General features: G+C 48.0%; 1 protein-coding gene across 1 annotated transcript in view; it reads right to left on the reverse strand.

The window, feature by feature from the left end:
* Positions 1 to 3,958: 3,958 nt before the first annotated feature.
* Positions 3,959 to 12,979, reverse strand: part of LOC135898633 (forkhead box protein K2-like) — a 97,601-nt gene continuing 88,580 nt past the window's right edge. The window contains exons 3-4 of the mRNA XM_065427689.1: positions 10,350 to 10,539; positions 3,959 to 8,901 (exon numbers count right to left, since the gene is read on the reverse strand). Coding sequence (XP_065283761.1) covers positions 7,924 to 8,901; positions 10,350 to 10,539 — 1,168 coding nt within the window. The 3' untranslated portion in view covers positions 3,959 to 7,923. The remainder of the gene's footprint in view (positions 8,902 to 10,349; positions 10,540 to 12,979) is intronic.

Raw genomic sequence — 12,979 nt, forward strand, 5'->3', positions numbered from 1 at the left:
TTCTGCCGCATGATGAGATGCTTTATTTCGTGCGTCTGATATAGTATTGCTTGTGACACATCCCTTTGTGTGTGGCTTATTAAGCGAAAGCCTTAGACCTCTGTATCAAGGTCCCGTTGTGGGCTACAGAAAATATCACGTGACCGAAGGAAGGCGGGAAGCGAACCAAAGCATGTGCAGCCGCGCATAGGAGATGATTAATGATTAGCAAAATAATGATTGATTAGGATTGGATTAAGATGAATTCGGGTGTATTAAGGAAGGTTAATGTGGATTAAAGTTGATGAAAGTGGATTACGGTGCATAAAGGAGGACAAGGTTGGATTAAGTTCGATGAAGGTGGGTTAGGGTGGATGAAGATGTGTTGAGGTGCATTAAGGACGATTATAGTGGATTAGGGTGGATTAAAGTGCATGAAGAAGGATGAGGATGGATTAGGAAGGATTAAGGTGCATTAAAGAGGATTATGGTGGGCTAAAGTGAATTAAAGTGAATGAAGGAGGATAAGGGTGGACTAAAGTAGATGAATGTGGATTAAGGTGAATTAAGGACGATTATAGCGGATTAGTGTGGATTAAAGTGGATGAGGAAGTAGTAGCGTTGGTTAAGGAGGATTAAAGTGCATTAAGGAGAGTTAGAGCAGATTAAGGTCGATGACGTTGGATTAGGGTTCATTAAGGCGGACTCTCGTGGATTATGGTGGATTAAAGTGAATGAAGGAGGATTAAGGTCGATGAATGTGGATTCGGTGGATTAATGTGCATTAGGGGGATTATGGTAGGCTAATCGGGCTTAATACTCAATGAACCCTTATTCACCTTAGTCCACCCTAATCCACCTTAATGCTCCTTCATCCACCTTAATCCAGCTTAATACTCCCAATCCACCTTAATGCTCCTTCATCCACCTTAATCCAGCTTAATACTCCCAATCCACCTTAATACAACCTAATCAATCTACATCGCCCCTAATGCACCTTACCTACCATATACGTTCTTAATCCTCCTTTATCAACCGCGATCCATTAAAATCCGTCTTAATCCTCCATCATCCACCTTAATCCTGCTTAATAGTCCCAATCTACCTTAATACACCCTAATCCACCTCTATCAAACCTAATCCAGCTCTATGGTCCCTAATCCACCTTAATCGGTCTTAATTCTCCTTTAGCAACCATAATTCACCTTAATCCACATTAATCGGCCTTAATCCTCCTCCACCCACCTTAATCCTTATTCATGCACCTTAATCCTTCTTAAGGCACTCTAATAAACCTTAATCTTCTTTAATACACGCTAATCATTAATCCTCCCTAATCCATTTTATGTCAATCACTAATGATTCATTAATTAACTTGGGCAATCATTCTCTTATGCAGGCGCGGACATGATTTGGGTCACCTCTGGCCTTCCTTGGGTCACGTGATACCTCCAGTTTACAAGGCGACCTTGAAACAGAGATCTCAAGGCTTTCGCCTTAAAACTTCAAAAAAACTCAATGTTGACTAGCTAACGCTCATCACCTGCAATAACACGGGTATACTTGCCACGAATTTTTTCAGGGCGCAAAGCACAATCTATAAGGCTGCACTTCCGAGTGAATAACAACAGTTCGCGGCGTGTGAGGGGAATATTAAGCATACTGAGGACAACCGCAACATAAACGCTGGTGAGCGTTTGTGAGCGTGGTGGGCGTGGTGAGCGGAAGAATGAAAAAAAATGCAGCATTACGGGATGCTTTGCTGCAAGCTATAAGAAAGACGCCTCAGCTCGCAAACAACGCTGTTCTTTGTCGGAACAAAGTTCTTTCGGCCATTGTCATGCAGCCACTGCTTCCTGCGCAAGCCGTCACGCTTTCCTTGTGGTATCATAAAAACGGCATAACCATCTTCAGGCTTCTTGCTGCAGTTAGGCGCAACAGCCCGGCATAGCGCTAGCACATATAGCAGGAAACACGGCGTACAACGTTCGCTACGCCGAGCTAAAGCGCCGAGCCAGCCGTGCTGAGGAGGAAAATGGCGCGAACGAAAAAGAAAAACACAAGCAAAACTCAAGATCCGCGCGTTTCCAAGGGCAACGGCAGGGAGACCAATCGTCGTGCAGAAAAACGGGGGCAAAATTGGTTACCGCGGGGGGAACGCACAAGGGGCGAGGAGGAGGCGACGAGGTCGCGCGGCGGCGGCAGAGTTCAAAGAGTGTCGCTACTTTCAAATCATCAAGGGACTTTAGCACAAACACGACTGCTACGACATCACGTGGTCGCTTCGGTAGCTTGATGTACGGCAAAGCAAGCCCTTCGAGATTCGTTTCCACTAATCGCTTGAAAGGGGGGAGGGGGGCAGGTGAGCACATTACAAGGGGCGTAAACGAATACAATTTCGCATTTATTTCTTCAAAACTTGGCAAGTAACATTGCAAAGTGTTATACTGAACGATCCGGACCGTCCAATGCAATCTCACTAACAGCTAACGGTCGCTGGTACCGTTGAACTTCATTCCCCTGGCTTCTAGCTTACGACAATGTCGGTGCCGCGTAAGTTCAGCACAGACAGCTGCGACTTGTAAAATTGTTCGAACTAGACGCAGCTGTGGCGCCAACTGTCGCTATGAGCGGGGAACGCTCACAACGTAAATGACGCAATGCGGACGAGTTCCGTACGCCTGACGACAGGTGGCGCCAGCGTTCTTTTCACCGAGGAAAAAAAAATCGATGTCATTTTTTGCTGTCCAGCACAACCGCATTCACGGCGCGATTCATCCTGGTCAAAATAAGTACGTGCACAGTAAACCCTTTTTTTTACACTTTTAAAGTGATAGTCATGGGGAAAACCAAAAACACCCTTAAGGGTGTAAAACAGCGCCAATTTTGCTGGCGTTTTTAGAGGTGGGAAGTGCTTTTGGTTTGTTCCGTAGCTAACACCCTTAAGCGTAAATAATTGCGGTGTATGACACTCAAACCTGGAAGTAAACTAAGCCAGCCGCCATATGCCTAGCGTGCATTAATTTCGAACACGAACGAGTCTACACTTCTCACGAAAAAAAAGGGATGAAAAAAGCGGTTGAGATGAGCCGCACCACGTGTACATACAGTTGGTCCGAACTGAGCCGCATTTGAAGTAAACGAAGCAAACTTCAGGCAACCTATATAAGCTTGCGCTTAACACGTTTCGAGGACGGGGACAGCCGTACGATAAGGCAAAACACTATGCAATCACACGTGCATGCTTACACTTTGTATATTAAATGTACGTTACGTTAAATGCCCTACAAATGTTTACGCACTCCAATGTACAACTCGTTATTCCGACACAGCTATTCACGCGGTTCACATTATATGTCGACGTAATTATTTATATAAATATGTATAATATATACAGACATTGCACTCGGCGCAGAAGTCTGATTTGCCATATGCTACGTCGTATGCAAATTGATTGCTTCTGCGATCAGTGCGACAACGTGGAGAGAAAGCGGTCTCGCGGGAGACGTGTTTTGGTCGGTATAGAAAGCAATAAGCGTGGAAATCTGCGCGACCCAGTATTGGCATATACTATATTACTGTCACGAGGAAGAATACGAATTGGAATCCGGTCGGTGCACTAACTTAGTTCGTGTTTTCTTTTCCATTTTTTTTAAAAACTTACATCGCAAGGGCTAACACAGAATGCGTGTTTGAAAACACGAAAACGCGTTCCGTGTAACGCGACTACAGCACCCAAGCATAGATGCCGTACTACAGGACTCTCGAACTTGTGAGCTCGTTTCGTGTGTCCACGAAATCGTCGGTGGAACGCCATGACACGGTTTAGAAATTGAGACAGACACGTACGCAATGCTCCTTTGTGTCCTCGACCTAGGTGAGTTACACTCAACGCTTTTCCGTGATGACATACAAAGAAGCCACAATGAGAAATTTCAAAGTATTTCATTAACAAACTGGCACTATAGTATAGCGAACGCATAAGGTTTGAGAACGTTGTTGTCAAACGCGTCTTGTGCACTTGAGGCAACCTGTTTTTCTTTTTTGTATTTCCTGATGCGGGGATCGGTTCGTGTAAATCTGACGTTACTTGGATCGACGGTTGATTCTCTGGGGCATTAGAGGATTCGTAAATGGTGTGATTCGCAAATGGAAACACGAGTCTTCATCTTTCTTTTCTTTTTACGCTTCCGGATAACTGAGCTTCTGTGATCTCTTGACGACTGTCGTCGCTATTTGTCGTCGCTGGAAGGCAATCATAAAATTTGCTTGTCCGTCTTTAGAAGACGTTATTGTCTGTAGAGGTGATCAGCACTAACCGCAAATGCAACTGTGTGAGCGAGGATACTGGATCCGGACCCACACTGAGTGTTGTGTACCGGTGTAATGATATAATGCTAACTTGCATACTATAGGGAAGGGTGAAATTAGATCTTTTAATCAAACTAGCTAAGTATTGTGCCACGGAAGAAATGCGCTCAGGCAATAAAGACAAACCGAAACTTTAGGGTAAGAGGGCGCTGTTGTTGGTGGCGTCAGACTTCGAAGCTCGCAAAATGACGCGAGGGCACGGGATCAGGCGAAAAAAAAACTTTTAAGACCATTAGAGAGTTACAACCTTTCTAAGAATATACAGCGTGAGTCTGTAGAACGCGTACAGGTGTTTATCGATTGAACGACTAGACCGCCTCGAGACAATTCTGTAGATTGTCTAAATCCATGCATAATCTGTATGCAGGCTTCCAATGAGCTGCCGTCTACAAAGGCATCTATAGACAGTTCGTGGCATGTCAAATTCCCTTTGTATAAATATTGGGCCCGGGTGCCGCGACAGGTATAGACACTCGTCACCATTGCCCAAGCGCACGACTAATTAGAGAAGCTATATGGCGCATGCTCTGGAGCTGTTACACGTCGCTGTAACTTCTCTGACGACAGCAATATCTTACTTCTACGACATTTAGTTACGTTCTCTTGTGAGACACTAGAAGAGAATCGGTTTAAGCACGACGCCCCTCTAAAGAATGAATCGCCGTGGTTGTGCGCACGCAATCTATATATCGATCGCACCGGCGAAAGACAGGTGCCCGGACTGTACACTGTGCACAGCTATGTAGACGCAACTCGTGCTCTGTTGCAGTTAAATGCAGCAGTCGCCGGGACTTCGGTCTCCGCGGAGAGGAGCCGCCGCCGGACGTGACGCAATAACCTGTGCAGCGACTACGCGTGGCGGACGCGCTGCCCCGAACAGCATGTTCACGGCGCGTCGCACGACGTGACGTCATCTGCAGGAAGGCCCAGAGCCACCACATTCAAAGCGGGATTCAGTTCCCCTCTTCTTTGCAAATGTACACGAAGTTGTGATGGTGACGCATGGGGGGAGGGTGCTTCCTGTAGGTGACGTCACGTCACGTAACGCGAAGGTAGCCGCGCTAGCGAAGACCTGCCACGAGGGGCGTGGCTGGACGTGGAGCGCCATCTACCTGTAGCGGGGCAGGTTTGGCAGTTCATACTGTGGGACCACTGTGCGCGCGCACGCGTATATAGACGACGGGTAGTGTGAGCAATGGACATGGAAGTCGAAGGATCATACAGGACACGTAAGGCGAGGGCGGAGCCTCAATTACCCCGCCCACTGATGTTGTATCTTGAGTACACGAAGAGAAGCAGGACTTTTCTGCGCTACCAGGCTGCTCGTTAGATTTCGGGAATTGTGATATTTCCTCCGTTACATCTGACACATCGGCAACGCTGCCTAGCTGTACTGAGATAATATATTTTCCAAAACTTGTTTGGAGCAGCCCTCTGCTGCTAAGATAGCAGCCACCCTCTGTTAAGGAGAAGTTTGGCTGAATAGTGGGCCCGCCTTTGATTTTTTTTTTGTTTCTCGCAGGCTTAGTTTCGAGAAGCGGTAAGCAAATAACGAGCTATAGATGTGGTATCATACTGTACGACGCGCATTCAGTCCACACGAAACGGCATTGCATGTTTGATTCTTTCAGAGAACAGGGTAGAAAGCGGCGACATGTTCCAAGAGGCTGGGGCCATTCGGTAAACGCTGTCGAAATTGCTAATGTAACGGATGCAGAATGACGCACACGTCGCATGCTCTCTGACTGCGAGGATTGCACAATGTAATAGCACAATAGCGGGGACGCTCACACACACACACACACACAAGAATAAAACGCAAGGATTAAGCTACACCGTAATTACATGGACATTAGAAACACATACACTAACAATGTCGTGCGGAATCAAGCAACTCTAAACCCGGAGGTTACTATACCAAGGCAGTCCAACCTGGTGGGCAAGTGGTGGACAACGTGGAAAGATCGATAAATAAATTTGCGCTCAGCAGCTACTGCTTAACCTGAAGCGAATTTACGCTTAAGCGGGCTGAAAAAAAAGAAGTACTCGCCTTTCATGCAAACGATCCACACGGAAGACTAGGACCGGCTTATGGAAAGAAGTCAAGAACACTGTCACGCTTGTGAGGGTTACCTCATTTTAACGTTCTGCATAATCTGTCAATCAGCAGATAGCGATCGCACGATTGTTCAGTGCGGTGAAAAAATAGGGGGGCGACAAGCTAATTCGTTGCCGGGAGTTTAGAGTCCAGTTGCGTGAGGACAGCCTATATATACCATGCTAATCGCGGGGAACCTGAATCGATTGGCAGAATTTCAATATGCACAAGAACACATTGCATATCTGCCGGCTCTTCATGAGAATTATACAGTGCTGTCATAAAGGTTACAGTATAGACCAGATCACGTGCGAGTGCAGTATGTGCGAGGCATTGAGCGACCGCGTGTCAGTGAAGGCTGCGGAATGAATTCATCCGGGTTTTAGACGTTTGGTCGCAAACTAACGCATACACAAACAGAGTATGTAGACAGGACGAGCGCCCCACCAATTTCGCCCATGTATTGTGGTTTCTGCAGATGTAAGCCGCGCTTCTCGAACGTACAAGTTTATCGAAAGGTTATTGGGAAAAGCAAGAACGGGGTCGCGAGGAAAATTTTATAAGTCTACACCATTGGGAAAAGAAAAAAAAACGGAGAGAGATGTTTCAGCGAGCCGCCTGTAGCTTTGTATGCTGGTCAGAAAGCGCGTTGTTAGGACTTGAGGTGTGAAACCCAGAAAACCATTGTCTGTTTCCGTCCTGTTTTCATCTGTTGTCTTGCGGTTCTGATTATGTCTTCAGGTTAGGCTGTGCATTTGATAGGTGGATTTCGAAGGCCTATGATGAAACCGATGGTGTTGGCGCTCGTCCTGTGTGATTCGTCTGTGTATGCGCTTAGTTTGCGCCCCCTGCTATAATAGCTATGTTTCACGAACGTGCGAATAATTAGGCAACGCTAGACGACAGCAAACGTCGACTCTGCACGACTCCAAATAAGAGTGAAAAACGAGCACACAGATCCTTTTGTTGTGTGTAACTAAGCTAATTGTCTTTGTCTCGTGCTCTTGGATATCAGACAGATATACGGGCTAGTTTCTTTCCACAAGCCGGCCTTACACGAACGCGGAGAGAAAGCGAACAACACGGGGGATTCAACCCAACAAGAAATGCTGGGATATGTTTTGGCGGTTGGAAAGAGGGCGCGGCATACACCGCTGTCCACCCGTGCGCCCTTCGCGCTAAACACATGGCCATGACACGACACAACAATACGTGCAGGACAATCAATTTCACGCTCCACGGCTGCTTCCCACTGAAGTTCTAACCACCGAGCTTCGGACGGAGTACTCCGCCAGCACTTCAATGTCTTGCGGGCTGATTTCACACTTCAGCGCGCGGAAACACACACACACACGTAAATATCGACAGTCATAAACATCGCTCACAAAGAGGTTGCTACAGGGTCCAGAGGCAACGAGGCAAGCACACCACCCACTGCGGCATCGAACGATCACACTTAAGGCGGGCTACATCGGCTAGTATCCGGGCACTACGTCCATCTCGGCGTACGTCTCCAGCTCGAGGGCGGCAGCCTCCAGCGCCGCCTTGCAGTCCGCCCACGGCTGCTGCTGCTGGGCGACGGTCACCGACGACGTCGGGTCGCCGAAGACCAGCTCTCCCGGAACAGTCACGTGGTGGTCGACGACGCACGCGTCGTCGGTCTCGGCGCCCCCGTACAGCAGCTCGAACGTCTGCACCGCGCTCGACGTCGAGCAGCCGACCGCCGGAGTCGCCGCCGCCACCGGAAGACACAGCGACGCCGGCTCGGCGCCGCCGCCGCTGCCCGGACCGAAGCACGTCCACCAGTCGGGACTCGAGGTGGACGGCACGGAGCCGTTGACGGTGACCTCTCCGTCGACGACTCCTCCGCCGCTTCCGAAGAGGTCTTCCTCCAGCTGCAGGGCCGCCGCGGCGGCGGCGTCCTCGGAGCTTCGGTACCGGTCCAGCTGCTGCTCCAAGTCCAGGTCGCTCTCGCTGAGGATCCAGGAGAGGTCGTTCTTGAGCGAGTCGCCCAGGTCGCCGCACACGTCGTCCAGGTGATGCTGCGAGGCCGACGCGGTCGCGCCCGCGACGTTTGCCGAGTCCATGACCACGACGGCGGCCGGATCGACGCGTTCCACGATGACGGCGGGCCCGCTGTGCCCCTGGAGCGAGGAGACGACGCTCAGGGCGTGCGCCGCCATCGCCGCCTGCTTGTTCTTGGCGGCGCCTCCGCGGTCCCTCCGGTTCCTCTTGGAGCTGCCGCCGCTGCCGCCTCCCGTGCTCGGCGCTGTGGCGGTGCCGGGCGCTCCGGGATGTCTCTGCGCGGGTCGTCGCTTCTTGAAGACGCCGTCGACCAGGGAGTCGGCGTAGACGGGGTCCAGCCTCCAGAAGCCGCCCTTGCCCGGTTCGTCCTTGCTACGCGGAACCTTGATGAAGCACTTGTTGAGAGACAGGTTGTGGCGGATGGAGTTCTGCGCAATGTTTGGAACAAACGGATGAGTGTTTTTTGGCATCGATTGCGGGGCATAGTAGACGAGGTATTATAAATGTCAGCATCAACAAATTAAGCCTTCACGGCAGATTGATTTTGATCTAGCTGAGCATATATATATATATATATATATATATATATATATATATATATATATATATATATATAGTCAGCTAGACCAAAATCATCGCCATGGCGATAAAGCGATTATATATATATATGAAAGCGGAAGTGATGAAGCGATAACTGGAGGCTGCGATATATGGAGCCCGGGAATGGTTCTCAAGGGAATGGTAGCGTATGTCGAGGGCAATAGGAAGTTGCAGTGACGAAAAAAAAAGCGACAAAATTTTACAAGCATATGTGATACGTCATATGTATATGCGATAGCTAAGACAAGGTTAATAGCATGATGATGGTGATGACGGTAGCTTATCAGTAACAAAAAAAAAAACACCCTTACCTAGAATGAGTAGCTCAGCTACAGTCTAAAAGAAGTTTACACCCTCCGGGGTTTACTTGTCCCCATTAAAGCGACAATCGTCATCTGACTCGCTTGCGTTTCCGTTCTTCAAAACTCTGCATTCGCGACTTTTCTTGTCAATAATTCTGTGTCACCCTTACGACGCGCATGCATTTCGTGACTGAGGGCACTGGGCACACTGTGTTAAAGTCAGTCCAAAATCAAGAATGGGGCTCACAGATGGAGTAGCACACTGTGGTATAAGGGTTGTAAACAGGCATAAGGTGCTTCAGAAAGGCGGGCCAACGTTTCGATAGGAAGACCTATCTTCGTCAAAGGCGGCCTCGTCATTCTCGGCATGCTAGTTTTGACGCCTTACATATTACATGCCGAGGATGACGAGGCCGCCTTTGATGAAGATAGGTCCTCCTATCGAAACGTTGTCCAGCCTTTCTGAGGCACCTTATGCCTGTTTATCACATTTATACCGCAGTATTAAAGTAAGGAAAGACACGCAAGATAACGATTGTTCTTTGGTGCATGATAAGCCCCGAAGGATGCAAACTTTTCTTGAGTGTATACGAATCATTTGCTTTTTTTTTGCCTCACCCTCCTATGTTTAGCAGTTTCTATTTACGTACACCCGCCCACAAAAGTTTACGGACCACAGGATGTTGGAAAACGTTCAATTCTCGAGCAACCTGTAGCAGTAGCCATTAATACTGTATACGAAGATGTTCGTAGCATATTCTAGTGGAGGCCCGAAATGCTAATATTAGGCTGTGTTGTGAGGCTGCGGAGATATCCAGCTTTTTCTCAGATTTCGTGATCCGTAATATTTTGTGGCCGGGTGTACTTTAGTTCCAGTTTTGCGCAGTTTTGCCTCGTTGTTGTCTGCCATAACTTTTCATAATCAAATCAATGTCTGTCAAGACTTTTCATAATCAGCCCTCTCCGACACTTACCTGCCAACTGGGGTCTGCATTCCGGTAGTACAGGAAATTCTCGCGTATCCACTTGTAGATGGCGCTGAGCGTCATCTTGTTCTTGTTGGCCTTCATGGCCATGCAAATGAGCGTCGCGTACGAGTACGGAGGCTTGCTCGAGCCCTGGTTCTTGTAGTCGGGCTCCTCGGCCGCCACAGCCGCCGCGCACCTGCGCATGCGTTAGGGTTAGAAGGAGTTATGACGTCAGCCGACTGGAAAAGGTCACGTGCCGAAAAGACACGCGCCAGAGACAAGGAACGGTCAAACAGTGGCGTCTGATCGCCACGTCAGTTATCAAACTGTACAAATCTATAGTCAGTGCCACTCGAATTTCTCAAAGACAAAAGTGCGCGTATGTGTGTCATTACGCAATTTTTTTCACAATATAGTTTTTTTAACAGGCGCAATTAGGTCCCAACCACGGGCGCCAACATCGACATCACCTTATACCTACTTTTCGGTACGTGTAACAAATATTTAAACTGCACAGGTTTCAGCAAAATATTTACCTTGTATTCTGAGAAGGTAAACTAAAGGATAAGAAGGATCTCCGAAGCTGGTTGTCATTAGATCTGCACATTATAACAAGCTGCAATGTGATTTAGACATTAAGAAAAATAAAAGTGCACTTGCTCGAGCAACCACGGAGGTTCTTATACTAGCGGCAGCAATAACACTGCGTGCACAGTAGCCACCATGTGATATGTGCAAGTTCGATAGTATGCAACTACGTGTTGCATGTAGCACACACAGCCCCCCTTGAATCTAACATTTGTGTGAACATCATATGACGGCAACAAATAATGAAGCGAAGGGAAGCGCATAGCGGGATTTGTTTGTTGTTTTAATTTAAGTACGGAACGATAAGGTAAAGGGAAAATGAAAGTAGACTTGCCGCCGGTGGTAGCCGCACCCACAGCCTGCGCATAACTGGTGAGGTGCGCTGCCAATTGAGCTACGGCGGTGGTGGTTAGATCACACACGCACACGCGCGCGCGCGCGCGCACACACACACACACACACACACACACACACACACACACACACACACACACACACACACACACACACACACACACACACACACACACACACACACACACACACACACACACGCACACGCACGCACGCACACGCGCGCGCGCGTTACCAAGCTAAAAATTAAGCTACTTCGTCATCTACACTTGTCGTCGCGTCCACGTAAGACACCTGCTTTTCAAGTGCATAATGACACACGAAGGAGCTGGTGACTAACTCCGTTGACAGCGCTCGCAGGTAAAAAAAAAATGTAGATCCAACGCACATATTGGAATCTATGCGAAGGGACGCTCTCGTGAAGCGATTAATTAGTGAAATGCTATAAGTTTGCCCATTACGCCCCGGCGCCTTCGGCGTAAAAGAATCTGGCACGCGCATGTGCTTTCTGGCGCGCCCGTTCTATACGCAGCGTGACAGCTCTTATATTGCCTTGTAATTATTATTTTCCTCTTATTTATTTCAAATGTACCGCCCGCTTCTTTGCCGATCACCCTTAGGTGCTATAATATGGAAATTATTGACATGATGAACACGCGGCGATCATCTTGAAGTATAGTTGGCGTCGGCACGGTCGAACTACACGTGTGATTCTGGATTAAAGGCTAGGAAAATAGGCATAGAAATGAAAAAAAAAGATGATCTTAATTAAAGGAATTGTGCCCTTGGTGACGTGTACATTTTTTATATGAGATTGGGTAGGTATTGGTGTTTCAGCACTGCGCAACGCGTACAAAACAAGGCCGGAAGTCGGAATACATTTGAGGGTAGTGGAATGTGGTACAGCTGTCCTGAATGCTCGTTATTGAGCGAGACAGCGGTAGCGACAGCCCAATTGACGGCCATGCACGGTGACCTGGAAGTCCGTGAAGTGTGTTCACTGAGAAAGCTTCGCGCTGACAACTCTCCAGCAATTCTACGCTCGCCGCGGAAGAACGCTGTGCTTATTTACGCCAGCTAGATTATTGAGTGAACGTATGTATGTGCCTGAGGTAACTGCGCAGCAAGGCATCTCCCAACGTTGCTCATTCAAGTAGTTTGGACAAGACAGTGCAGTTCATTCGCAGCCTGCGATGGTGTATCAATACGATACTGAGGCTACAATAAGTGCCCTAAGCGCTAAACGAACGGGGTCACTATAGACCCTTTTCACGCTTGCAAACAGGCTTCCTAGAAGACTTCCGGTTAAGCCCTCTGGAACAACTCAAGTAACAATAGCCTATAAATTTACAGAACCCTCCAGCTGGCATAAGTTTTGCTAAAAAGTTCGAATGTTCTACAAATTAATTTTATTGTTCAGGGCCACAAAAAAATCCGATACATGAGATCTACACATGCCGCACTTTCTTTATATCTAAACACATCAAGAATATGTGCCTATACAGTAAATTATGCGCAAAATACTTCCGTTTTTTTTGGCAAATTTGACTGTCAGAAATGCATGACCGGAAGTTTTCTGGGGTCATGAATGCACTGCTGCCACAGCGTGGATGAAAAAGGTCTATACGTTGCAGATTCATGCAAGCAACGTTGTCACGACGCCATGACCGCCCTTTTGAGGCCAACTTTAGCAT

This window comes from Dermacentor albipictus, chromosome 8 (assembly GCF_038994185.2).
Source record: "Dermacentor albipictus isolate Rhodes 1998 colony chromosome 8, USDA_Dalb.pri_finalv2, whole genome shotgun sequence".
Taxonomy (NCBI): domain Eukaryota; kingdom Metazoa; phylum Arthropoda; class Arachnida; order Ixodida; family Ixodidae; genus Dermacentor; species Dermacentor albipictus.